Source organism: Pipistrellus kuhlii, unplaced genomic scaffold (genome assembly GCF_014108245.1).
Source record: "Pipistrellus kuhlii isolate mPipKuh1 unplaced genomic scaffold, mPipKuh1.p scaffold_m20_p_2, whole genome shotgun sequence".
NCBI lineage: Eukaryota > Metazoa > Chordata > Mammalia > Chiroptera > Vespertilionidae > Pipistrellus > Pipistrellus kuhlii.
Window position 1 is genome coordinate 172,688,870 of NW_023425515.1, and position 25,174 is coordinate 172,714,043.

General features: G+C 41.2%; 1 protein-coding gene across 7 annotated transcripts; it reads left to right on the forward strand.

Annotated features, from left to right (window-relative positions):
• Positions 1 to 3,338: 3,338 nt before the first annotated feature.
• On the forward strand, positions 3,339 to 24,606 carry MEAF6 (MYST/Esa1 associated factor 6). Of its 7 annotated transcripts, XR_004989543.2 has the most exons (10): positions 3,339 to 3,496; positions 5,105 to 5,220; positions 9,307 to 9,394; positions 9,542 to 9,587; positions 9,805 to 9,837; positions 17,892 to 18,081; positions 21,553 to 21,582; positions 21,688 to 21,745; positions 22,369 to 22,402; positions 22,895 to 24,606. XR_004989543.2 is itself a non-coding variant. In XM_036447360.2 (9 exons), the coding sequence occupies exons 1-9, from the start codon at positions 3,407 to 3,409 to the stop codon at positions 22,901 to 22,903; spliced, it is 636 nt and encodes a 211-aa protein (XP_036303253.1). In that variant the 5' UTR covers positions 3,339 to 3,406; the 3' UTR covers positions 22,904 to 24,606. The 7 variants fall into 7 exon arrangements, 5 of the variants coding, with proteins under 5 accessions (XP_036303253.1, XP_036303254.1, XP_036303255.1 ...); XR_004989544.2 differs by lacking the exon at positions 21,553 to 21,582; XM_036447360.2 differs by lacking the exon at positions 21,688 to 21,745.
• Positions 24,607 to 25,174: the final 568 nt, after the last annotated feature.

The window sequence follows — 25,174 nt, forward strand, 5'->3', positions numbered from 1 at the left end:
CTGTATTGAGTATATTAGTATATAAATGGCTTGGTTTCAAAAGGCTTAGAACTTATATATTCTGAGTTGATTATCATTCACTATGTTGCCCGAATGGTAATATTTTTTAAAAATATATATTTTATTGATTTTTTACAGAGAGGAAGAGAGAGGGACAGAGTTAGAAACATCGATGAGAGAGAAACATCGACCAGCTGCCTCTTGCACACCCCCTACTGGAGATGTGCCCGAAACCAATGTACATGCCCTTGACCGGAATCGAACCATGGACCCTTCAGTCCACAGGCCGATGCTCTATCCACTGAGCCAAACCGGTTTCTGCCCGAATGGTAATATTTTTTAACATCTTTCCCTTTGGGGAAAATTATGGATGTGAAGAAAGAGGTTACATTAATCAAAGGGTCACATGCCAGCATTGCCTACTTGTGAGCCCACAATATTCCTGGACATGTGAGTTTACATGAACTGAAAGGGCTACTTGATTTAAATTAAAGCTTTCTTATTCCTTATTTCCAGTATATTTATTAAACAATTTTATGTCAGTTGATTTGTTCACATGTACTCTAAAGTTTAAGTAATTTACTAAAACAATAATTGCATAAGCTTGCAATGCTAGTGCTTGGTTTACAACTGTAAGTTACAAGCAGGGAGGAATAATATGGAGGCGGGCTGCACCGTGGGCAAGAAGTGGCATTTAAGGTATGTCTTAGAGACTAAGTGGACTTGGAACCAGTAGTGGAGAAGGGCATTGTTTTATACCGAGCAGTCCAGGGGACAGCAGGATTGGAGTGAGGATGTGGAAAGGATCCTATAAAATTTAGCTGTTAGGCTGAAGACTCACAGCAAGTTGGTAGAGCTAGGAACCTCAGTCCAGGTTCAGTGGTCTTTCCCCTGGACCCTTGCTTTTCACCATCCTAGTTGAGCTTAGTGGAGAGAACTGAGAGAAATAGGCTGTCCTATTCATAGAGTGTTCAAGGAAATCACAGCAGGTGGGATTTTAAAGGGTAGAGAGTAGCTCAGGCAAATCCTCACTCCACCAAGTCATAGCTAGGGTTGCTTGGAAATGATCGTATTGATTAATAAAAATAGGTAAATATTCAATAATTGGGTGCCTAAGAAGTGCTATGAACTGAGACCTCAATAAAACTGGCCAACACTTAGGGGCACTTTCTATGTATGAGCACAGTTCTAAGCATTTTACATGTACACTAACACATACTTGAACTTATTTCTTCAAAATCCTATGAGGCAGGCTTCTTTCATTGTTCCACTTTGCAGATTGGAAAATGTGAATACAGGTTATGTTCACAGTTGTAGGTAGGATGGGTTCAAACCTAGTCATTCTGGTTGCAGATGCCACATTCTTAACTACTATGCTATATTGATTGGAGGCCCCCCCCCCCCTTTTTTTTTAAGATAGAGTGGCTTGGCCAATGTGGCTCAGTGGTTGAGCATTGACTTATGAACCAGGAGGTCAAGGTTCGATTCCTGGTCAGGGCATAGGATCAGGTTTCTGGCGCAGTCCCCAGTAGGGGGTATGCAGGGAGGCAGCTGATCAATGATTCTTATAATATTTCCATCTCTCCCTCTCTCAAATAAATAAAAATGTTTTAAAAAGAGAGAGAAACATTGATTGGTTGCCTCCCAAAATTGAGCCTGCAACCAAGATACATGCCCTTGACCAAAATTGAGCCGAAGACCCTTAAGTCCGTGGACTGATGCTCTAATCACTGAGCCTAACATACTGGGGCTATATTGCTGTTTATAGCTATGAGATGCATAAGGTCTCAGAACAATATAACCAGGAGCTACTCACAGTGCTAGATAGCAGCAGCATTGGGAGTTACGGAAGCTCTGAGAAATAGCATTCAACAAAGCCTCAGTAGTCATGGAAGAGTGAGCAGTTACTCAAAAGAGGCCGGTGGGGATGGGAAAAGAAAGGAATACAGATTTCTAGGCAGACTAGCACTAGGAAATACCTGAGGTGGTAAATTAACGAGGCTTTGGAAATACTTAAAGTTCAGTTAGGGAGAAGAGGGTTAGTGTGACTTCTGGTTTCTGATAATGAGGGACTAAGTTATTTCGGAAACCACATTTGATCTCAAGGCAACCATATTTGATACTAGCAAATCAGACCTTACTCTAGGTTGCATGAGATAGAAGTCAAAACCCACATACAATGGGTAGTATAATAGATGTTTTCTATGAAAAGTTGGCATGCCAAAGGGCTGTAATTTTCAGAGTAAAAGAATGGATCTGAAATAGAATCCTCCCAGGTATTTGTAGCCTGGGAGCTCAGGAAACATCAAGCCTTGAACTCCATTTAAGATGACCCTGTACTAGTATTGCCTTTAGTTGTCTAGAAATAGGTGAAATTACTCGAGGGACTTTTTAATTCCCCTTCAGTTATTTCCGAATTTCCCCCCAAATGATACAATTTCTTTTCTTTTTTTTAAAGCACACAATAAAAACCCTCAAAATCACTTGGACTCATTGTGAAATCTTCCCTCACAAAGTCAAGAACACACACACTACCAGCTGGCTCTAAGCATACCCTGACAGGGCCAGATCCCCTTTCCAATAAATAACAGCAGAAGGAAAGAAGGGAGGGAGGGAGGGAAGGAAGGAAAAATGTCCTACCTAGATTCATGATAGTGAAAACAAAGTTAAGAAGACTGGACTTAATGTTAAAAGCTAACACTTAGGTATTGTTATTACAGTACTTGCCAAACCTGGACAGACAAGTGATTTGCTCCTCATAGCAATTGTATTATTACCTCCATTTTACAGATGAGGAAGTTGAGACAAGTGAAATTTGGCTACTTGCCCAAGGTGGCACAGATATCAGTGGTAGAGGTAGGATTTTGAACTAGATACTATGGGCTCTTTTGAAAAACTAAACATACATTTCTTAGTACTTGTCTCAAAAATGGACAATGGGAAGCCAGGTGCATAACACTTGTTTCCTAAAATCAAATTATCCTGGCGTCCTGTGGATGATGGATTAAATGCAGCTAAGTGTGGAAACAAGTCTGTTGGAATAATGCAGTTAACAATAGGGAGGTCCTGGTAGGTGGCTCACAGAAACAAATGGATTTGCGAGATCTCCCAGCGGGCGGCTAGGATACAGGTGTGAAAGAGGTGAGAATAGGAAGGTTTCTGATTTGGGCTACTGGGGGGACTGAGTCCTCGCGGCGTTTACTGCGGTGCCTGGAAAGGTAAACCGTCCACCAGGGGCAGAACTGCCTGGACCAAGACCAGGGAGCCCCATCACCGGGTCCCCAGACGGGGCGCGCGCGGTTCCGGAAGCCGGGCGCGCAGGCGCAGTGCGGCGCGGGCGCCCCCTGGCGGCGGCGTGCAGGGACCGCCCCCAGCCCCGCGCCGCCGCCGCCCGCCTCGGCCCAACATGGCGATGCACAACAAGGCAGCGCCTCCGCAGATCCCGGACACCCGGCGGGAGCTGGCGGAGCTCGTGAAGCGGAAGCAGGAGCTGGCGGTGAGGGGCTATCGCCGGGGGAGCCCGAGGGAGGACCCCGCGCCCGCCGCCGCCTCCAGGCGCCTGCCCGCCGCGCCAGGCCGTTACTTGGCGGGCGCTGCGCGGCGGTCCGGAGCCGGCGGCCTGAGGCAGGGCTGCGCCTTCGCGGCCCGCCGGCGCCTGGGCTTCCCGGCCGGGAGGGAGCGGGGCCCCAGGCGGGGGCGCGGAGGAAGCCGGGGCGGGCGGGGGCCTGGGGGCAGGGTGGCGCGGGGCGCGGCGGGCGTGTGTGTGGGAGCCCCGGAGCGGCGGGTGCCGGCGCCCGGGCGGGCGGGGAGGGCGGGCGGGCGTGCCGGGCGGGAGCAGATTGGTGCGGGCGTGCGGGTGGGTTTGGCGCGGTGGGGAGGAGGCGGCTGTGGGAGGGGGGCTCGGCCATCCGTTCTGGCCTCTGGAGGGAGGAGGGACGGGCGTCCTGGGGACCAGCAGACCCAGTGAATGGGATTTCTGATGGGCAGGGATGCGACGTGTGTGTGTGTGTGTGTGTGTGTGTGTGTGTACGTGTGTACACGTCTGGAAGGTGATGGGCGAGGGAGCGGGCTCCGGCCGGGGAATCGGGGATTGTGAGGTGCACCCAGGGCCCCATGCGCCCTGGTGGCTAAGTCCTGCCTGTCCCACCCCCGAGTCTTGGCGTGGGCACCCGTGAGGCCCGTTCACCTGAAGCTGTCCTTCCAGGTTTCCATGGCAACTGGCTACCCAGCGCCGGCGGCCTCCGAGGGGAGGGGAGCGAGTTGGCTGGCGCTGGGAGGATGCTCACCCATCCCTCCCCCCAGCCATGCCTAGATGCATGGGAGTGCAGTCTGCATGAGCCGGCTTCCTCACAGTTGGGTTTCCATGAGCCCTCTGAAGTAGATGCAAAACTGTGCATGTGTATGCATTTTTCCCGGGACGGGCTCTGCATTCTGTTCTCACAGGGATCCAGGAGGACAGTTCTAAATTGTCTTTTTATTTTTTTTATTTTTAATTTATTGACTTTTTTACAGAGAGGAATAGAGAAGGATAGAGAGTTTAGAAACATCCGTGAGAGAATCATCTATCAGCTGCCTCTTGCATACCCCCAACTGGGGATGTGCCCGCAACCAATGTACATGCCCTTGACTGGAATTGAACCTGGGACCTTTCAGTCCACAGGCAGTCGCTCTATCCACTGAGCCAAACCGGTTTCTGCAATTCTAGACTTTCTTAATCTGCCTGCTCCTCCCCATGTCATCTGTCTCTCCACAAGGGTGGTTGAGCGGATGTCTGCTTGAATTTGTAAATCTAATAGCAAGATTTCAGTTTGGTCAAACCTAATTTTGCATTTAAAAGGCATTCTCCAGCTGGGACTGGTTTGGCTCAGTGGATAGAGAGTCAGCCTGCGGACTGAAAGGTCCCGGGTTTGATTCCGGTCAAGGGCATGTACTGGTTGCGGCCACATCCCCAGTGGGGGGTGTGCAAGAGGCAGCTAGCTGGTCGATGTTTCTCTCTCATCAACGTTTCTAACTCTCTGTCCCTCTCAATTCCTCTCTGTGTAAAATCAATAAAATATATTTTTTTAAAAAGGCATTCTCCATGTCCTTGTTTTTCACCTCGCAGGAAACGCTGGCAAACTTGGAGAGACAGATCTATGCTTTTGAAGGAAGCTACCTAGAAGACACCCAGATGTATGGCAATATCATTCGTGGCTGGGATAGGTATCTGACCAACCAAAAGTGAGTGTCAGACACCTGTGGTGGTTGTATGGTGACCTACTAATACTTGTTTTTAAGACTGTACATTTTTTTTGGTAGCAGTTTTGTAGGGTGGGGGTATAATACGTGGTAATGTGGGAAGAGGTTTGGGCTTGACCTTGGATTCTGGTTCAGCCTCACGGAGTAATCCTAAACAAATCCTACATCTGTAGAATAGGGGGAGTCCTGTCTATGGCACAGGGGTGTGTGAGGCTTAAATGAAATACAGCATCTAATACCTTACACACAGCATTCTGTTCGTGTTTTCCACATTTTAATCAGTCATAGGTTCCACCCTCTAGACACAGGTACCAACTGAACCACGATTTACTTAGTAATAGTATTCTCAAAAACTTTTTGAACTTTGAAGTTTTTAAAATATACTAGTGTAGAAAAATTGCAAGAGCCCTCCCTGGTGTGTATAGCTCAGTTGGTTGGAGCATATCAAAAGGTGCCAGGCCAGTGTTGCACAGTAGTTAGAGCGTCAGCCCACTGAAGAGTTAAGGGTTCAATTCCTGTTCAGAGGCACTTACCTGGGTTGCAGGTTCAATCCCCGTCCCCGTCCCAGTCAGGCGCATTGTGAGGCAACCAATCTATGTCTCTCTCTCATTGATTTCTCTCTCTCTCTCTTTTTCTTACCCTCCCCTCCTAATCCCTCCCTTCCTTTCTCTTTTAAAAAAATCAATGGAAAAAATATCCTTGAGTGAGGATTAGCAGCAACAAGAAGGTGCCCAGTTGATTCCTGATCAGGGCATATATAGAGGTTTCAGGTTCGATCCCCAGTTGGGGGCTTGCAGGAGGCAGCCAGTGAATGATTCTCATCATTGTTGTTTCTATCTCTTCCGCTCCCTCTCTGAAATCAATAAAAATAGATTTAAAAAAATATATTTTTAAAAAGTTAGAAGCAGATATTATGACACATTATCCGCAAATATGTCAGCAGTTATCTTCTAAAAATAAGAACATGTTTTTACCTAGCCACAATTATGCCAATAAAATTAGCACTCCATTGATAGTATCATCTAATATACAGTTTTTATTCAAATTTCCCTCATTGTCCTCCACATGTGTTACTGCCTTATTTTGATCCAGTCAGAGTTTCCATTGCGTTTGGCTATGTCTCTTTAGTCTCTTAATGTAGGAGAGTTTCTCTGCCCTTTTTGGTGGGGAAGTTTATGACATTGTCGCATACAATGTCCCAATTCCAGAGTTTTATTTTGCCACCTCATGGGAGATCCGTACACATTTTTTGCCAGATTGTCCTATTATTGGTACTGATAAGTTTGATCATGTGATCTCTCCATTGTAAAGTTTATTTCTTCTCTTTGTAATTAACCATGTAAATTTGGATCTCATACTTTTAGATAGTAGATAGTAGTAATATGCTACACCCTTCCCCACCATTTTATTCAGTTCATAGGTTGATGTTTAACCACTGAGCCTTGCCAGCCAGGCTATCTTCATTCTCTTTCATCCTTTTTATCTCTGTCTCTCTTGTATCACTATAGACTCATGGATTTTTTTAAAAATATATTTTTATTGATTTTGTACAGAGAAAACGGAGAGAGATAGAGAATTAGAAACATCAGTGAGAGAGAGTCATCGATCAGCTGCCTCTTGCACACCCCCTACTGGGGATATGCCCGCAACCAAGGTACATGCCCTTGATTGGAATCGAACCTGGGACCTTTCAGTCCCCAAGCCGACGCTCTATCCATTGAGCCAAACCGGTCTCAGCTAGACTCATGGATTTAAAAAAAAAAAAAAAAATTACTGTTGGGCCCGGCTGGTGTGGCTCAGTGATTGAGTGTTGCCTTATGGACCAGGAGGTCAAGGTTCAATCCCTTGTCAGGACACATATCCTGGTTGCTGGCTAGATCCCCAGTCGGGGGCATGCAGGAGGCAGCCTATCAATGACTCTCTTTCATCGATGTGTCTATCTCTTTCTCCCTTCTTCTCTGAAATCAATAAAAAAATATATATTTTTTAAAAGATAGCAAATATTTATTTAAAAAAATTACTGTTGGGATCTAGCCCTGTCACTTTTTTATTATAGAGGTTTATTTATTAGTATAAATTAATTTATTGAAATATATACAGTAGGTCCTTGGGTTATGTCAGAGATCCGTTCGATTTTCGCCGTAAGCTGTAACTTACCTACATAAGCACCTACGTCACTCACGTGGAGCACATACACAGCAGTAATGAAGTGAAACAGTAAAAAATTTAAAAGAAAGAGACCAATTCCTGACCTTTACTTGTGGTAAATAAATAATAAAAAACATAAAGCACATATGTACATATGTTGAAATGACGGAACTTTTTTTTTTTTTGGTAAGTAAATGGGAGATGGCGACAAAACGGCTTATGTCGAGTCTGATGTAACCTGAGGACTGCCTGTGTTTATTGATTTTAGAGCGAGAAAGGGAGAGAGAGCAAAACATTGATGTGAAAGAGAAACATCAATCAGTTGCCTCCTGTTTGCACCCAAACTGGAGATTGAACTTGCAACATAGGTGTGTGTTCTGACCAGAAACCGAACCACAACCTGTTGGTGTCTGAGGTGATGCTTCAACCAACCGAGCCACCGGCCAGGGTCAGGGCCAGGACTCCCGTCATTCTTTTTGATGCTTATTTTATCCCGAACATGGTCAGAAGGAGCCTCTTTAAGCCTATTTGCTTTGTCCTTTTGACCTGATCCTGTAGGTTTGAGTGCCTTTTTTTCTGTCTGTCACCTTTTCCTTTTTTTTTTTTTTTTTTTTTTTTAATATATTTTATTGATTTTGTATAGAGAGGAAGGGAGAGAGATAGAGAGTTAGAAACATCGATGAGAGAGAGTCATCGATCAGCTGCCTCTTGCACACCCCCTACCGGGGATATGCCCACAACCAAGGTACATGCCCTTGACTGGAATCGAACCCGGGACCTTTCAGTCCCCAAGCCGACGCTCTATCCATTGAGCCAAACCAGTCCCGGCCTTTTCCTTTTCTTGTCCCAGACCATTTTTCTAAGGAATCCTGTTTGTTTGTTTTTCTTTAAAATTTTAAGATTTAAGTTTATTTAACAGACACTTCATATCACTAGTCTATGCTAGTTATTTTTTTAAAAATATATTTTTTACAGAGAGGAAGGGAGATAGAGAGCTAGAAACATCGATGAGAGAGAGACATCAACCAGCTGCCTCTTGCACACCCCCTACCGGCGATGTGCCCACAACCAACGTACATGCCCTTGACTGGAATCGAACCTGGGACCTTTCAGTCTACAGAGCAATGCTCTACCGCTGAGCCAAACCGGTTTTGGCTATGCTAGTTGTTTTTAAAATTATTAAAATATATACATATGAAAATGATTATGAACCAATTAACAATCTCATGTACCACTGTGGAGCACATTCCATATGTTGGGAAAAATTGTTGTCTGTCTACATAGGTATTCGGCATAAAGGTTGTATTGGTCAATCCAAGTGGAGTGGAAGTAATAAAAACAAAGGATCCCTGGCCAGTTTGACCCAGTATATAGAACATATGCCTGTGGCCAGGACCGGTTTGGGGACTGAAAGGCCCGGGTTCGATTCTGGTCAAGGGCATGTACCTTGGTTGTGGGCATATCCCCGGTAGGGTTTGTGCAAGAGTCAGCTGATCGATGACTCTCTCTCATCGACGTTTCTAGCTCTCTATCTCTCTCCCTTCCTCTCTGTACAAAATCAATAAAATATATTAAAAAAAAAAAAAAAAAAAAAAAGAACATCTGCCTGTGAACTGAAGGGTCCTGGGTTCAATTCTGGTTAAGGGCACAGGCTTCAGGCGACTAAGGGAGGTGACCAGTTGCTGTGTCTTTCTCTTATTGATGTTTCTCTCTCTTTGTCTCTCTCCCTCCCCTCCACTCTAAACAGAAAAAAAAAAAAAAAAAAAATCAATGGAAAAATATCCTCGGGTGAAGATTAACAAAAATAAAAAATAAATAAATTACAAAAACAAAGAAGTTCTTTACATTTTCCCTGAGACATCTTCAGCTTGAGCCATAGACAAAGCTTGGTGCTTATAATGAATCCTTTGTGTGTTTCAGAAACTCCAATAGCAAAAACGATCGAAGGAACCGGAAGTTCAAGGAAGCTGAGCGGCTCTTCAGTAAATCTTCAGTTACTTCAGCAGCTGTAAGTGAGGTGGGGGGATCTTTATGTGGCCCATTATTTAGGAAAACCTCAGTTGCATTTTTGTGAGTTTTCTTTTTCCCTCTGTCTGTGAGTGCTCTCCTGAGGTCTGTGATAATTTTTCTTGTAACTAGTGGTTTTTTCTTTCAGGCAGTAAGTGCATTGGCAGGGGTTCAGGACCAGCTCATTGAAAAGAGTAAGTTTATTTTTTTACTTTTTTTTTTTTATTAGTTTATTGTAAAGCTGCTATAGTTTCTATCTTTAACATCTATTCAACGGTGTATCTGAAGATTGCATCTCTACACTCTTGTGTCTTCTTTCTAGAAGTTAATAACCTCTTGTGTATCTTTAATCTTGTCTTTCTTATGAGAAAGAAATGACCATGTCCTTCCTTCCTGCCTCTTGTATCACAGGAAGGTTGATGTTAGCTGCTCAAAGACAGAAAGGTATGTCTTCACTCCTGACCTGATAAGTCTTAGGGAATTTTTTATAAGTTTAAAAAAACTCTTATCATGGATAATTTCAGACATAGCCAATAAAACCCCCAAATTGATAATTTTTAGGAAATTTGATCTTTCAAACAGAATGTGTTCTTAAGTATAAAATGGAGCCCGGACTGGTTTTGTTCAGTGGATAGAGCATTGGCCGGAAGATTGAAGAGTCCCGGGTTTGATTTTGGTCAAGGGCACATGCCTGTTGCAGGCTCTGTCCCTGGCCCTGGTTGGGGCAATTGCAGGAGGCAAACAATCAATGTGATATCGATGTTTTCCTCTCTCTCTCTCTCTCCCCCTCCCCTTCACTCTCTTTAAAAATCAATGGAAAAATACCCTGGGGTGAGGATTAGCAAAAGTAAATAAATAAATAGGGTGAGGATTAGCAAAAATAAATACTTACATAAATAAAAATAAAATGGAAATAGAGCAATTGTGGCATTCTCTGTAATGAGCCATATAGAGCAATTCTGTTCTAATTTCTAGTGATGGCATATATAGCTGTGCATTTATCTTTCTGAGTCAGACTCTATGTAGCTGTATTGAATATTCTCCCTGTGCACAGGCTCACTTTGAAATACAACCTGCTTTGTGTATCATGGCTGTGGCATATCTTGTGGGATCCAGTTCTTTTGTTTGCAGTGGGGCAGTGGTTTGGGGAGAAGAGATTTTGGTGGTGTGGGTATTAGAACTATTCATCGACTTCAATTTTATCTCTGTGTACTGATTTCTAAATTTTTAGTTCTATCCTTAACCCCTTTAGCAATACATTTCTAGAAATTTCTAGAAAATGTCTTCTGTACATTTCCTTTCAATATTCAAACCCAAACATTTTGTCTAAAACTGAGCCATTCGTTTTCTTTAAAATGTGTCTGCCCAATTTTTTAAAAAAATATATTTTATTGATTTTTTACAGAGAGGAAGAGAGAGGGATAGAGAGAAACATCGGTTAGCTGCCTCCTGCACACCCCCCACCAGGGATGTGCCCGCAACCACAGTACATGCCCTTGATCGGAATTAACCCGGGACCTTTCAGTCTGTAGGCGATGCTCTATCCACTGAGCCAAACCGGTTTTGGCTGTCTGCCCAATTTTTGTTTTAGTATTTGTTCTTCATCATTCAAAACTTTGTAGGCATCTTTACTGATTTTTGCCAACCTAATCAATTGTGCCAATTTTTTTTTTTCTTTTGCTATGACTGTCAGATAAATCTTGTTTCTTTCCTTTTAAAAAAAAAATTTTTTTTTATTTCAGAGGGGAAGAGAGAGGGAGAGAGAGATAGAAACATCAGTGATGAGAGAATCATTGATTGGCTTCCTCCTGTACTCCCCTGACTGGGGATTCAGCCTACAACCTTGGCATATGCCCTGACCAGGAATTGAACTGTCATCTCCTGATTCATAAGTCATGGTTCAATTCCCAGCCAGGGCATATGCCAGTGAGCCACAAAGGCCCAGTAAATCTTGTTTCTTTTCAGTTAATGCCACTTGTAGAATGTAGAACATTTTCACCTCCTTTGTAGAGTAATGAGGCTGGCTAAGGAACTTTCTGAATCTCACTCAGTCCAGATGGAATGATGTCTGACTCCTCAGTTTTCATAAGAGCCTCTTACCCTGCCCCTTGCTTAGTAGATAGTTTAGTGTGTGCTCTGCTACCTAACTACTCATACAGAGCACCCACACCTCAGTACTAGTCAGGGAAAGACTCCTAAAGCCATTCCTTTCGGAAGCTTACCTGAGAGAGTGCTTATGTATGAAAGATTTTCTGAAGCATATGCAGACCATCCATTACCCTAAAATCTTCCTCCTAGATTGAGCCTCCATATTGGTATTCCTCAGTCTGCCCTATGAAGTTGCATTTGGTCTTATGAAAAGTATCTCTATTTATTGTAAGAGGAGGTGGCAAATGCTATTTATTATTGTCCTAATTATCATTCCTTTAGAAGTAGTTGTTTTCCCTGAGGGTCTAGTTGTTTTTTTATTGAAAATCCTATAATTGTTTCCCTCTTTGTATGGGTGCTAAAATGCTTAAAAGCCAAATTTGTGGTGTCCCTCTAGAAAGCAGATAGGAATTTATAGCATGCATTTGGGGACTGAATCTTAGTACTGCATCCAGCTTACTTTCCTCTTCTATTCTTCTTTGCCTTATCTTGTTTTAAATTTATTTTATTGGATTACATTATATGAATCTTGGCAAGCTGCCTAGGATTTTTTTTTTTTAATAAAGCAGAGAATTACACAAATGCTGGAGTTCATTAATTCAAATGGTTGGAGCCCCTTTAAAGTAATTCTATTGCATTTTGTCTCACCTCCTCACCATTACCACTTCCCACTGCTATTTATAAGATTTTATTTTTGTCTTGATATTTCTCTAACTGCAATGTGTCTAAGTATGAATTTTTTTTATTTATCTGGCTTGGGTTTCACTGCGTTTGTTGAAACTGTTGGTATTTTTATCAGTTCTGGAAAATACCCAGCTGTTATCTTTTCAGATACTCTGTTTCATGCTTTCTCTCTTCTTCTGTACTGTGGTTAAATGTATGTTAACTCTTGTCGTTTTAACTTTTATGCCTTTTATTATCTCTTCTGTACCTTACATCTTTTTGTCTCTGTGCTGCATTATAATTTTTTCCTGACTTGCCCATTTCTAATTCTCTTTTCAATTAAATCTGATTTGCTATTCCCTTGATTTTAAATCTTATTACAATTTTATTTCCATAAATTCTACTTAATTATTTTAAAAATCTGGTAATTTTCCAATAGCTTTCTTTGCAGTTATTTTTAAACGTGTCTTTTATGCTTGAGTATAATAAGTGTAGTTATTCTATAGTCTGTATTTAACTTCAATTTCTGAAATCCTTAATGACCTATTTTTGTTTATTTCTACTAGTCATTACCCATGAAATCTAATTTCTCTGTGTGCTTGGTTATCTTTGTTTACTGCTCATTATTTTTTTTTTTTAATTTTTTAAAATATATTTTATTGATTTTTTTACAGAAAGGAAGAGAGGGATAGAGAGTTAGAAACATCTGTGAGAGAGAATCATCGATCAGCTGCCTCTTGCACACCCCCTACCGCAGTGTTTTTCAACCTTTTTTGGGCAAAGGCACACTTGTTTCATGAAAAAAATCAAGAGGCACACCACCATTAGAAAATGTTAAAAAATTTAACTCTGTGCCTATATTGACTATATATAAAGTCATTCTCTTGAATAGGAATCAAATAAACACAAAGAAAGTATTTTATAATTACTTTATTATGAAATATTAAGTAAACAAAATAGTGAAAAATTATAAAATTCTTGTCTTGTCTGCACCTACGGCACACCAGGCAACATCTCTAGTGTGCCGCGGAACAGCTGTTGAAAAACGCTGCCCTACCGGTTTTGGCGCTGCTCATTATTATTAAAAGTATTCATAGCCCTAGCTGGTTTGGCTCAGTGGATAGAGCATTGGCCTGCAGACAGAAGGATGCCTATTTCGATTCCGGTCAAGGGCATGTACCTTGCTTGCAGGCTCCTCTCCAGTCCAGGCTCTGGTTGTGGTGCATGCAGGAGGTAACCAATTGATGTGTTTCTCTCACATCGATATTTCTTTCTGTTTTTTTCTCTTCCACTCTATAAAAATCAATGGAATAATACCTACTGGTGAGGATTTAAAAAAAAAAAGTATTTATAGGCCCTGGTCAGTGTTGCTTAGTTGGGCATCATCCCAGGTTCCAGAGTTTTCAGGTTCAATTTCTGGTCAGGGCACAGTCCAGGTTTCAGGCTCTATCCCCACTGGGGGGCATGCAGAAGGCAGTCCATCACTGTTTTTCCCTCATCAATGTTTCTGTCTCTCTCCCTCTCCATTCCTCTCTCTAAAATCAATAAAAACATTTTAAAATGAAGTATTCATAGAATAATTTGAGGGCAAGGATAAAGGTGCTTCTTCCAGAGAAGACTTAATGTTTGCTTCTGTTGGGTGCTCAAACCTCTTTAGACCAAGTTCAAGACTTGAGTGTGCCTGATTCAAACTAAGCTTTAATTCCGCAAGAGGAAGGAATGGTGTATGTTGCCTCTATATATTTTTCTTTGTAGAAAATCTCTCCAGTATCTCAGAATTTCTATATAACAAACCTTGTGGAACGATGTCTCTGTTTTTGATCTTTAGTGGCAGTGAAGTGAACATTTTTTTAGAATTCTAACTTGCATGTATCCTTAGATATCAAGGATTTTAGAGTTTTATGCTTTATAAATATACATATTTAAAAATATATATATTTTATTGATTTTTTACAGAGAGGAAGGGAGAGGGATAGAGAGCTAGAAACATCGATGAGTGAGAATCATCGATTAGCTGCCTCTTGCATACCCCCTACTAGGGATGTGCCCGCAACCAAGGTACATGCCCTTGACTGGAATTGAACCTGGGACCTTTCGGTCCACAGGCCGAAGCTCTATCCACTGAGCCAAACCGGTTTTGGCTAAAAATATACATATTTTTATTGATTTCAGAAAGGAAGGGAGAGAAAGAGATAGAAACATCAATGATGAGAGAGAATCATTGATCGGCTGCCTCCTGCACACCCAAAGTGGGGATCGAGCCCGAAACCCGGGCATGTGCCCTGACCGGAAACCGAACCGTGACCTCCTGGTTCATAGGTCGGTGTTCAACCACTGAGCTACGCTGGCCAGGCAAGTTTTATACTTTTGGCATTTTATTTTCAAACCATTTTGAAAAATTTCCTCAGAAATTTTTCCTCAAACTGGCTGGGACCAGTTTGGCTCAGTGGATAGAGCGTTGGCCTGCGGACTAAAAGGTCCCGGGTTCGATTCCGGTCAAGGGCATGTACCTTGGTTGCGGGCACATCCCCAGTAGGGGGCGTGCAAGAGGCAGCTGGTCGATGACTCTCATCGATGTTTCTAACTATCTCTCCCTTTCTGTAAAAAAATCAATAAAATATATTTTAAAATAAAATTATTAAAAAAATAAAAATAAAGGATCAGCACAGTCTCTACTGTTTTTTATTGGACTCCTCTGGAGCTTTCATCCAGCCAGATCTCTCAGCATTGACTTAGCCCTGTGGGTAGGTATACGCCTGCAGGAAGCTTTGTTCTTGGTTCCTTTTCTCCTTTAACTGTTTGTGTGCTCAGAAGTTACTGCCTTGACACTGTTTAATAGTTGTTCCTTTCTTTTAATAAGTAGAGGGTCTCATTTGTAGATTTATTAAACTTAATCAAAATCTGGTGTTCTTTGCTCTAAAAATGAGTGGCTCACTTTTTTTTTTTTTTTTTTTTTGATATTTTACAGAAAGGAGGAAGGGAGAGAGATAGAGAGCCAGAAATGTCGATGAGAGAGAAACATCGACCAGTTGCCTCCTGCACACCCCCCACTGGGGATGTGCCCGCAACCAAGACACATGCCCTTGACTGGAATCAAACCTGGGACCCTTCAGTCCGCAGACCGACGCTCTACCACTGAGCCAAACCGGTTTCGGCAAAATGAGTGGCTCACTTTTATGTGAGTGAGAAACAAACTTACTGTCTACACCCTGTGGTGGCAGCACCATGCGGGTGACTGACTCACTGCTGCGCTTTGAGATGTTGTCACCCAGCCCTTTTGTCATCACTCCTCTCCTGCTTCCCTGAGCCAAGAAGACAATTATTCTCAGTTTGTATTTTATTTACTTATTTATTTATTTTTATCCTCACTGAGGAGTGAGGATATTTTTTCCATTGATATTTAGAGAGAGTGGAAGGGAGGGGGAATGGAAGGATGTAAGGAAGGAAAAAGAGAGAGAAAAACATCAATATGAGAGAGACACATCGATTGATTGCCTCCTGCACTCACCCTGACTTGGTGTGGGAGTCGCAGGTGCTACCCAGATATGGGCCTTTGATCAGATTAAGGTCGGGAATTGAACCCAGGATCTTCGTTGTGCAGGCTGAGCTCTAACCACTGAACCATGCTGGTCAGAGCTCACTGTAATGGTGTTTAGTTCCCTGATTCCAATCCCCTTATAAACTTCCAGCCTAATAACCCTAAAACGGGGATTTAGACAGAACTTCATAAATATTCGTTGTTGGATGTCACTTCTCTGTTCAGGAGTTCTTTTTTTATTTTATTTCATTTTATTGTTGATAGTATTACAGATATCTCCCATTTCCCCCCCTTTACCTCTCTCTCTCCAACTCTTCCCCTCCCCCCAGGTCTTCACCACCCTATTGCATGCTTGTAGATCTCACAGATACCAAGATTGAACACTTTCTGTGTTCTAGTCACCAAGTAAACACTGTATTTTCATTATCTCATTTAATCTTTAAAACTACTCCTTGAAAATAGGGAACGTTGTGGTAGTTCAATGTCTACCCCAATGCCTTGCCCATAAGAGATACTGAACACATGAAAGGAATAATTCTTTACAAATGAGGAAACAGGCTTAGAAAGGTTAAACTACAAGTCAATTCTCTCAACCAGCACCTTCCCGAAATGAAATCCTTTACATGAGTCCTCTTAACGTGCCACTCCATTTTACCTCTCATTTCTCAAGCTCTCTGTTTAAATGACGCTGTTTGACTCATTTGTCCCAAATATACCTTGTGTTTTCTCACCTCTACACTTTTGCTTGTGCTATTTTTTTTTTTTTGGTCCTTATTTTGGCTTCTCCTTTTTCAAGGTCCAGTTAAAATCTACCCCTTCATTGAAGCTTTCCCTGAGGAATTCACTCTTTCTTCTCTGACTGGTGATACTTAATATCCATATCAGGACTTTGGAGCATGGGTTACTGCCTGGCATGTTACCTTTTTCGTTCATAGGGCTTTGATTTATACTGTTTTGTAAGAACTTGTGTGCTTACCTTATAAAATATGACCAGTTCATCCATTTACTCCAAGTACTCCCAATGCATCTGGCCTGCAATTATTGTTTGTTTTGCTCATCAGTGTCTTTTAATTGAATTGTCCGTCATATTAACAGGTTGGTCAATATGCCCTTGTTGAAAATCAGTAGGTCATAAATGTTAAGGGTTTGTATCTGGCCTCTGAATTCTCTTCCCTGGTTTCTGAATGTCTGTTCTTATGCCAGTACCACATACTTTTGGTTACTGTAGTTTTATGGGTAAGTTTTGGCGTTCTTTTTGCTGAGTTTTCTATGAAATCTGTTGGTTCTGAACTGTGGCAGGGCCAGATCACACTTTTTCTGGCTTTATAGTTCTAGAGCTCCCTCTTCTGGTTGCTTCCATGAAGTGATAAAAAAATAGTATTTCATGATTTCTGAGATCTGGTTCTGTTTCTCTTTTGTGTTTTGGGAACCATCTCTTTCTTTTACTTCTTGTGTCCACGTGCTACTCAATTTAAAGTCTCTTCCCAGCAGTTTATAATACAAAGACATCAACAGTGAGCAAAATGAAAATCTTCGCCATGCTTTTCTCTTAAGAGTTTTAAGAAATTCCTTTCCGGAAAAAGTATACATTTACGAAATTACATGTAATATTTTATGTAAATTACTATTAAAATTGGGAATATGTTGTCAGCTGAAGAGTGTTATTGCTATTTTAAAAAATAATACTCTTAATATTTCTCAGAGTAATTTAGGTAGTAGGACTTTTCTCATGGGCCTCTTTTCTTGACAGAAAGACAGGATTCGGGATGGTTTGGGGGAAAGGAATCAGGGCTGGCTATAGGAAGTTTTTCCACGGTCACTCGTCACCTTCTTGCATCATTCTTAATCCTGTTAATATATTCTATGTTTATAGAACCTTTATGCAGTGAGGCTGTCCTGCCTGTATGTCCCCATCTCCCAGCTGTCCTTAGATCTGCCTCTGGTTACACTATTTCTGATTACATGCCAGCAATGCTGGTAACTTCGTAGCTTTGATGGTATGTATCTTGTTAGTTAGATGGTATGATCAATGAGTATAGGAATGTAGTCTTTTTTATATATTAGTGCTCAAAAAAAATTGTTCCTGACTGACGGACAGATTGCCCCAGTACTGATGGTGCTTCTGGGGATTTGTGTTTCTTCCCTCAAGGGGAGCCAGGAAGTGGGACGGAAAGCGATACTTCTCCAGACTTCCACAATCAGGAAAATGAGCCCACCCAGGAGGACCCTGAGGATCTGGACGGATCTGTGCAGGGAGTGAAACCCCAGAAGGCTGCTTCCACTTCCTCAGGGAGCCACCACAGCAGCCATAAAAAACGAAAGAATAAAAACCGACACAGGTCAGTGGTAGGGACCACCTCCCTCCTCCCACCTCATATGTCCCACTCCCCACCACCCCCCACCCGCCCACAGCATCCATGATCATTGCTATGAAGGGATTTTACTAGAATGAAAAGTCTTCAGGATTGGTTTAGTTCTTCTGTGCTGTTGGGAAGAATTTCCATTGGTACAAATGAAACAATAATTTTTCTTTTTCTAGGGGAGTAATTAGTGGGCTTTAGCATAACCATGCAGGAGGACAGCATTCTTACCACTTCTAATGTAGAAGAATTTTGTTCCATAAAAAAATTAGTTTAATATAATGAATTTAGAATCCTTTTAGAAGTGGAAAAAGGGAAATAGAAACAGAGTCTGTGTAATAGTGTTTGAAAAATACCGCTAGTCCATGTTGGGCAGCTGCAAAGTGGGATAAAATCCTTTGTTTTTAATCCCAATCCCTGCCTACTCTTGTTTCCCGGTGAATGGAGAGAACCGATCTGATGTGTCTTTTTTTCTCTTTAAATGTGAGGTTTTTTTTTATTGCATGTGATTCTCTGTTTTTATGTACCTCTACAATACGCTGACTCCAGCTATCCGAGGAAGAGTATAAAGTCTGTAAGATATGAGAGTGCCTCCCAGGTAACGTTTGTCCGCTGTGGTTTCCTGCAGTGCATATGAATAGGAATGGCCTCAGTGGACAGAGAGGTCAGGCATCCCAGAGAGGAGTTCGTATTCACTCTGGTGGGGTTTGTATGATAATATGGGCCTGTTAGCTCAGATAATTAGAAATTACACAGTTGCATTCAGAGAGGTCGAGGGAGGATGTAGTTTCTCAAGTGAGGAATCTCTCCCTAGCCTCAAGACCTTCTCTGGGAGGCATGGAAACCGGTTCTTTATAGGCTGGGGGCTGGCCTTTGTCCCGCTTCTCTCGGAGCCTGCATGCTGAGGAGGTGAAAGGAGGCATGCAAGGGATGGATGGGGTTCCCTGTCCTCCAGTTTGCTTCTGGGATGGATTGTTTTAAAACGTGTAGGATTTTCCTTTACGCACCCAGGCATTACATTGTTAGCTTTGTGGCTGTGGCACACAGGGATAATATAAAATTAACTCTAACTGGTTTAAGCCTCTTTGGAATCTTCATTCTTTTAAGAGTTTTTATTGTTGATGGTGGTGTGGTTTTTAGACTGCAGAAAAAGTGTTTCCTCCAAATAGAGACTAAGGACTGCTAGCTTAGCATTTTTCTGCAAACCACAAATCACCATGCCAATCTCATAAGTGCAGTAAGAAATAACAAAAATTACGTATCTTTTCATTTTTGTAAGGCTGTGTGTTTGATCACTGTGATAGGACTCATCCTAGCTTATCACAAATAGCAGAGAACCATATTCTTAAAAATATTTTTAAATTGTCAAGAAAATTAAATGTTATGCTCTCTGTTGCTTTTATTAAAATTTACTCCAGTGTCATTTTAAAGAAATGATGCTTTTTCAGTTTCAGTGTCTAGAGTAGGAGGGAAATTCCATGAAGGTTTTGGTTACTGATACCAATAGACATTCTCTAGATAGCTATTGTTTATTTCAGGTAATACTTCATTTCCTTCTGTGACATGATCAGCTGCTGATAAAAGGGAATTAGAACTTGAATCTAATTTTCTTTTTGAAGGTTTGTAGATTTCCATAGGAACTATACTTCTTTCTACCCCTTTTTCCTGGCCCTAGAAGCTAACTCCTTCCAGAAAAATAACTAGGATGTTAGTTATTTTTCACAAATGGTGTTTCTGTTCGGAAAGCAGGATCCTTTGACCACCTCCCTGGTTTAATCAGGCTAGGCTTCTCCACTGGATTTAGATACTCGCCTTCCCCAAGGGAGCAGAGTGGAGCTATTTACCTTCTTTCTGGGCAAAACAGATTGAGTGTGCCTGACCAGCAGCTCCGTGGCCAGTGAAGGCTCTCAGATGCCGCCTTCTTTAGTCAGGAAATGCGTGGCCCGAACCCCTCGCCTCTGACTAAAGTCAGTCTTAGTGGGTCTGACAGAGTGGGTGGCCGGATGGAGCACTTAGTACATATTTGTACTTGTTTTTTCTCCAACCTGCATGTATTCAGATAAAGTCAATAGTAAATTATTCCAACAAATGTCTGAGTACCTACTATGTGCTAGGTACTGTTTGGCGGTGATGAAGCAAAGTGGAAACAAATAAGTTACTTTAGCAAAAAGGAATAACTTTTGAATTTGTTCTCTTCAGGAATATGAACATTTATCTCATAATATTTAATATTCATAAATTATCTGAAAGATAAGTTTCAGTATCTGTAAGAAAACCGTTGAAATAATATCTTACAGCCTCTCTTTTAGATTTTTATTACTTTATTAAACTCTGGAATTCCTCTAGATTTATGAGGTTTTCATTAAGTAGGTACAGTCTACTTTGTGAATAAAATTAAATGAGGCTGGAAGAAAAATGTTAAATAGTTCCTGGTTTGTACACCACTGTATCCTCTTTCCCAATGTCTTGAGTGAAACTGTTGCATAAGGGATATTGGTGTTATGCATTCTTCCAGCTTCACTCCTGCAAACATTGGTGAGGAGGGAAAGATAGCCATTTTGCATATTGTTTTACCACCTATCTGTGGTCTGAAAGGTTGGAGCCAGCAGGGTTGGTGTCCGACTCTGGGTTATGTTTGCTTTGGAGGTCCGCCCACATATGGTTATCAGTGATGGCCCCGAATTACTTTCTCTTCATACTACTCCCATCCGGATCCCTGAGGCGTGGGTGCTTGTGGGTGTCAACTTTTCTTTGTTTTCATAGGGGTGCTGCAGACTCTGGTGTCCCATAACTGTAGCCCTGACACAAACAGTTAACTGCCATCACCAGTGCAGGCTCTGCAGTTTCTGGAACAAGACTCACCTGTCACTGAAGTTCCTTCATTCAACCCTGGGCTTCTAAAATGAATGCAGTAGAAAAGGAGTACCATGTTCCCTGGACATGCTTAGAACATATAACTTGTTTAGAACATATAACGAGTTAAAAGTTGCAGAATGTTTTCTTTTAAAAAATGTATGATGTTTTTATCTTTTGTTTTAGTGCAAGTATATTTTGTTGAGTTGTTAGTACTGTCTTCAAAGCACCTTTCATTATATGACTAAACCCTTCTTTTTCTATTTCTTCTAATGTCCTAATTATACTTGTCATTACAATTAAATATTTTCCACGTTCTAACTCTGAATCTGGCAGCTAATAGAAGGCCTGCAGGTGTCTAGTTTTCTAATGAAATAACTTCCTTTCATAGTCTGTTCTCCCAATATGAAAACTGTTGAGGGAAGGGAATCTCCCAACCACAAAATCTTTGGTGCTTTCATGTATGAAACTTTATGGCTTAAGATTCTTAAAGCTGATTTTGTTTCTATAAATCTTGCTAGGGTGGCTAATCAACTAATTTATTCAATTAGTATATTAATTTCTATTGCTTTCTTCCTTTCAAATGCTGCCCCTCAGTCCGTCTGGCATGTTTGATTATGACTTTGAGTAAGTTTGATTTGAATTAGTATTTGTGCTGTGTTGTTTAGTGTGTAGAGACCAATATGCCTTTTTGAGACCTTTCTAACCCATAGTTTATCTGTTTAATTGTAGGTATGTATATTAGGTTAGGCTGGGAAGTTTTTTTTAAAAACAGAAAAACGTGATGGAGGTAACATTTTATTTAATAACTTCAGCAAAATTAAGTAAACTTCACTTTTATGCATTTTAATTGCTTTTGAAATAGATAACTTTCACTTTAATTCATATTTTAAATTGATTTTCTGGCTTTGCTTCATAAGGAGATTAATAGTTTAAGATCTTGATATTTTGCTTTGAAAAGATTTAAAAACTGAAATTTGTTTAATTTCATTTGTGTTTCATGTCTGGAAATACAAGCTCCTAGTCTCTTTCTATTCTTAATCACATATGTCTCATTGATTATCAGTGATATAGTTACAGAACTAACACAGTAACATAGAGCATGCCCTCTTAATTCAGTCTCTTTAATGTGTAATTTTGGAATAATTTTTAAGAATTATATGGCTTTCATAACTGCTGTATATTTCCTTTTGAGTCATCTAAGTTTGCCTTGTGGCAGGAGTATCTGCTCATATTTTTAAATACTTGCTTAATAATATCTGGATAAACAACTAAATATGACATAGTCTAATGAAGAATGTGGATTTTACTTAACCAAATAGTCTTTGTTATAGCTTGTGCCCTATGCAGTAGCTGATTCTTGGACTCTTTTTCTGTAAATTGAAATGCAAATCTCTTATCTTTCTTATACAGGATTGATCTGAAGTTAAACAAAAAACCACGAGCTGTAAGTATCAGCCAGACCATATCAGAGAGGCTGCTGATGATTAGGAAAATGATTAGAAAAATGTCCTCAGAGCTTGAGTGTCACAACCGGGGTCACAGCTGTAATTTAAGAATCTGGGGTATCCATGTATAAATACTCGTCAACTTTTAGGTGTTAACTTACTTTTTTTTTATATTGGAGAGAGAAAGGAGTTGCACATTTTTGCTGAATGATTAAATAATGAATTATTAATATTAGCTTTTTTTTTTCTGACTGATGAGCTCAGGATGCCTAATAATTAGGACACAATTGGTTTTTCAGTCCTTTTGGATTCAGAAGACAGGTCATTTTCAGGGGTGACATATTCTTGTACATTATATTGGACATAGAATCTTTGGCTGCAGAACAATAGCCTAGCAGAGTTGTTTAGGAGATTTTTTTTTTTTTTTTTTTTTTAGGTTCAAACCAGTGTTCTGCTGAGAATAAACAGGGACTTTGTTTTCCTCTCTTTAGGACTATTAGAAGACTCATTAGTGCAGAAGCTTCCAGGCTGGAGAGCCCTGCTTCCCTCCTCTGGCCTCACAAAGATAAACATCCCTTGCCTGAGCGTGTGGCCGTCCGCCCCTGCCTCCCCAGACCCGGTGCCTGTGACTCTGAGTCGCTTGTTCTGAAATGTGACAAGTCATTTCTGTGAGGCCACATTGGATCATTTACTTCGTGTCATTCTTAGTAACAGAGCTGCAGGAAGACCAGGACCTGGTTATAATCTCAGCAAGTTGCTATCTCGATCTCTTCCTTCTTGGAACGAATATCTCCCCCCAGCCTGGCCGGCACCAGCTTCATCTGTGAGACCCACTGAGAAATGGCCTCTGCTTTTATTCTGTGCTGAAAGTAGAGCACTGATCCATTTCACAGGGAGGCTGTAAATACCTGCCATTTTCTTACTTTGTTTGTGTTCCATGATTTTTCTATTGTTGTTTTTACCATCTTATTTCTTTTGGGGCTTTTTGTAATGACTTTGCATAGCTCATACGTTCCGGTGGACATATCTAATAATCTGTGTCACGGAGTTGCCAATGTTCTTAAACTGAAAGTGACCCGGTTTACCATAAACAGAATGGGGAACTTGGCTCTTTGGTTTTTCACAGGGGAAAGTTAAAGAGTGTTTATTTAATAATTACTTATCTCAACTTTCTGAGTTGGGAGTAGTTTCATGTTCAAAGAATAGGAAAAGCTTAAAAACTTAAGTTTAAATCAGTCCTTTTAAAATATTTTTATTCTTTTTGTATAAATAAAAATTCACAGGATTTTACTTCTCATGTTTTACTTGTAAACCTGAGATTTTTTCCCCACGTATTTTATTTATTCATATCATGCCTTATGGAAATTTCTTTTTCCATCTTTTCTCTCTTTGCTGGTATTTGCCTGATTAAATAGTGCTTGAAAAATCACTAAGGCATATGGAAAGGCTCAAAATTGTACTCAAAGCTGATAACCAGACAGGGTTCTTGAGCAGAGAGAGAGAGGAGAGAGGATCAACGAGAGCCAGTATCGCCCACCAGATCCCCCTTCTCAGGGGGCTGTGAGACCAGGAACTTGCTGATCATTGTTACCGATCCTTGTTGCCTGTGGAGCAGTTGTGATCCACCTTGGCTGCACATTGGACTCACCTGGGAAGCTTAGAAAAATACTCAAGCCTGGGTCCCACCCCAGAGGTTCTGGGCGAGGGTATTCTGGCATGGGGATCTCTTTTCCGAGAGTCTCTGGGTTCTGATAGGAAGCCAAGTTAGGAACCACTGCGTTAGGAGGCGGGATGATGCGACTTAAATCCTGTGTTGTGAATCAGTCTAAGGGATAAGACTTGGGACCTCTCCTTCCTTTGGACTGTATTTAGTCCTAGTCCTTTACTTTTGCCTATATCTTTGTTAGAAAAAATATGTTCCATTCGTGATATTATTGGTAGAGCTGAATGTGGGTGGTGTTGATTATCAAAACAATTCTACTTTGTCAGATGTACAAAAGCTTTCACTCTTGTTCTCAATAAACCTTTCTTTTTCTTTTCTTTCTTTCTTTTTTTTTTTTTTTTTTTTTTTTTTACCCTGTGGCTATTTAGATGTCTTTGGTAGCAGAACTCTAATGTCAGGGTATTTAAGGAAATAGTTTCTTATATGTAGATTGTTCCTTTAAAAAAAAAAAAAAGAATGAAAAACTAAAAACAGTGGAAAGCAGTATCCTTGTCAGTTTGTCTCCTTTCCGGGAGGGAGGGGAAGGGTACCTACAGTTTCCTGAACTCTGAGGAAAGCCCCTGGCAAACCTGGACACATCTCTCAGTTTGACATTTGCTGGAGATGTCCTAGGACTGCTCTTCGAACCGTATATTATTACAAAGCATATCTATGTACACATGAACACACCCGTGTGTATACATGATCATAGAATCAGGCTGCTTTCTCTGTGAGGTTTAATCACTGATTGGGGAAGCCTCCCAGTTCTGTAAGTTGGCGAGGCATACTGGAGCTTTTCACGTCCTGAAAGATCGGTCCCCGGTGTTGGGGTGGTTTCGAAAAAGGCACCAAAGGATACTGTCTGCCATGCTTATCATACTTGTATCCTGGATGCCATGCTTATCATACTTGTAACCTGGATAATAACCAGTTTGCGTGACTTTGAAAGAAGACAAGGTAATGACTGATAAGTCCTGCTCCAAAGTGCTAACACGGAGGGACGCATTTGTGTAGGTGACAGATGCCTTCCTAGAACCTGTGATAGCTGGATGGGGGTGGTCTGCGGTGG

What these genes read in the sequence shown, in the direction of transcription:
- MEAF6 (XM_036447360.2), top strand. Translation starts at nt 3,407, where the DNA reads ATGGCGATGCACAACAAGGCAGCGCCTCCGCAGATCCCGGACACCCGG. An exon ending in AGGTATCTGACCAACCAAAA is followed by an intron (nt 5,221 to 9,306) that starts GTGAGTGTCAGA and finishes TGTGTGTTTCAG; the next exon opens with AAACTCCAATAGCAAAAACG. An exon ending in CTTCAGTTACTTCAGCAGCT is followed by an intron (nt 9,395 to 9,541) that starts GTAAGTGAGGTG and finishes TTTTTCTTTCAG; the next exon opens with GCAGTAAGTGCATTGGCAGG.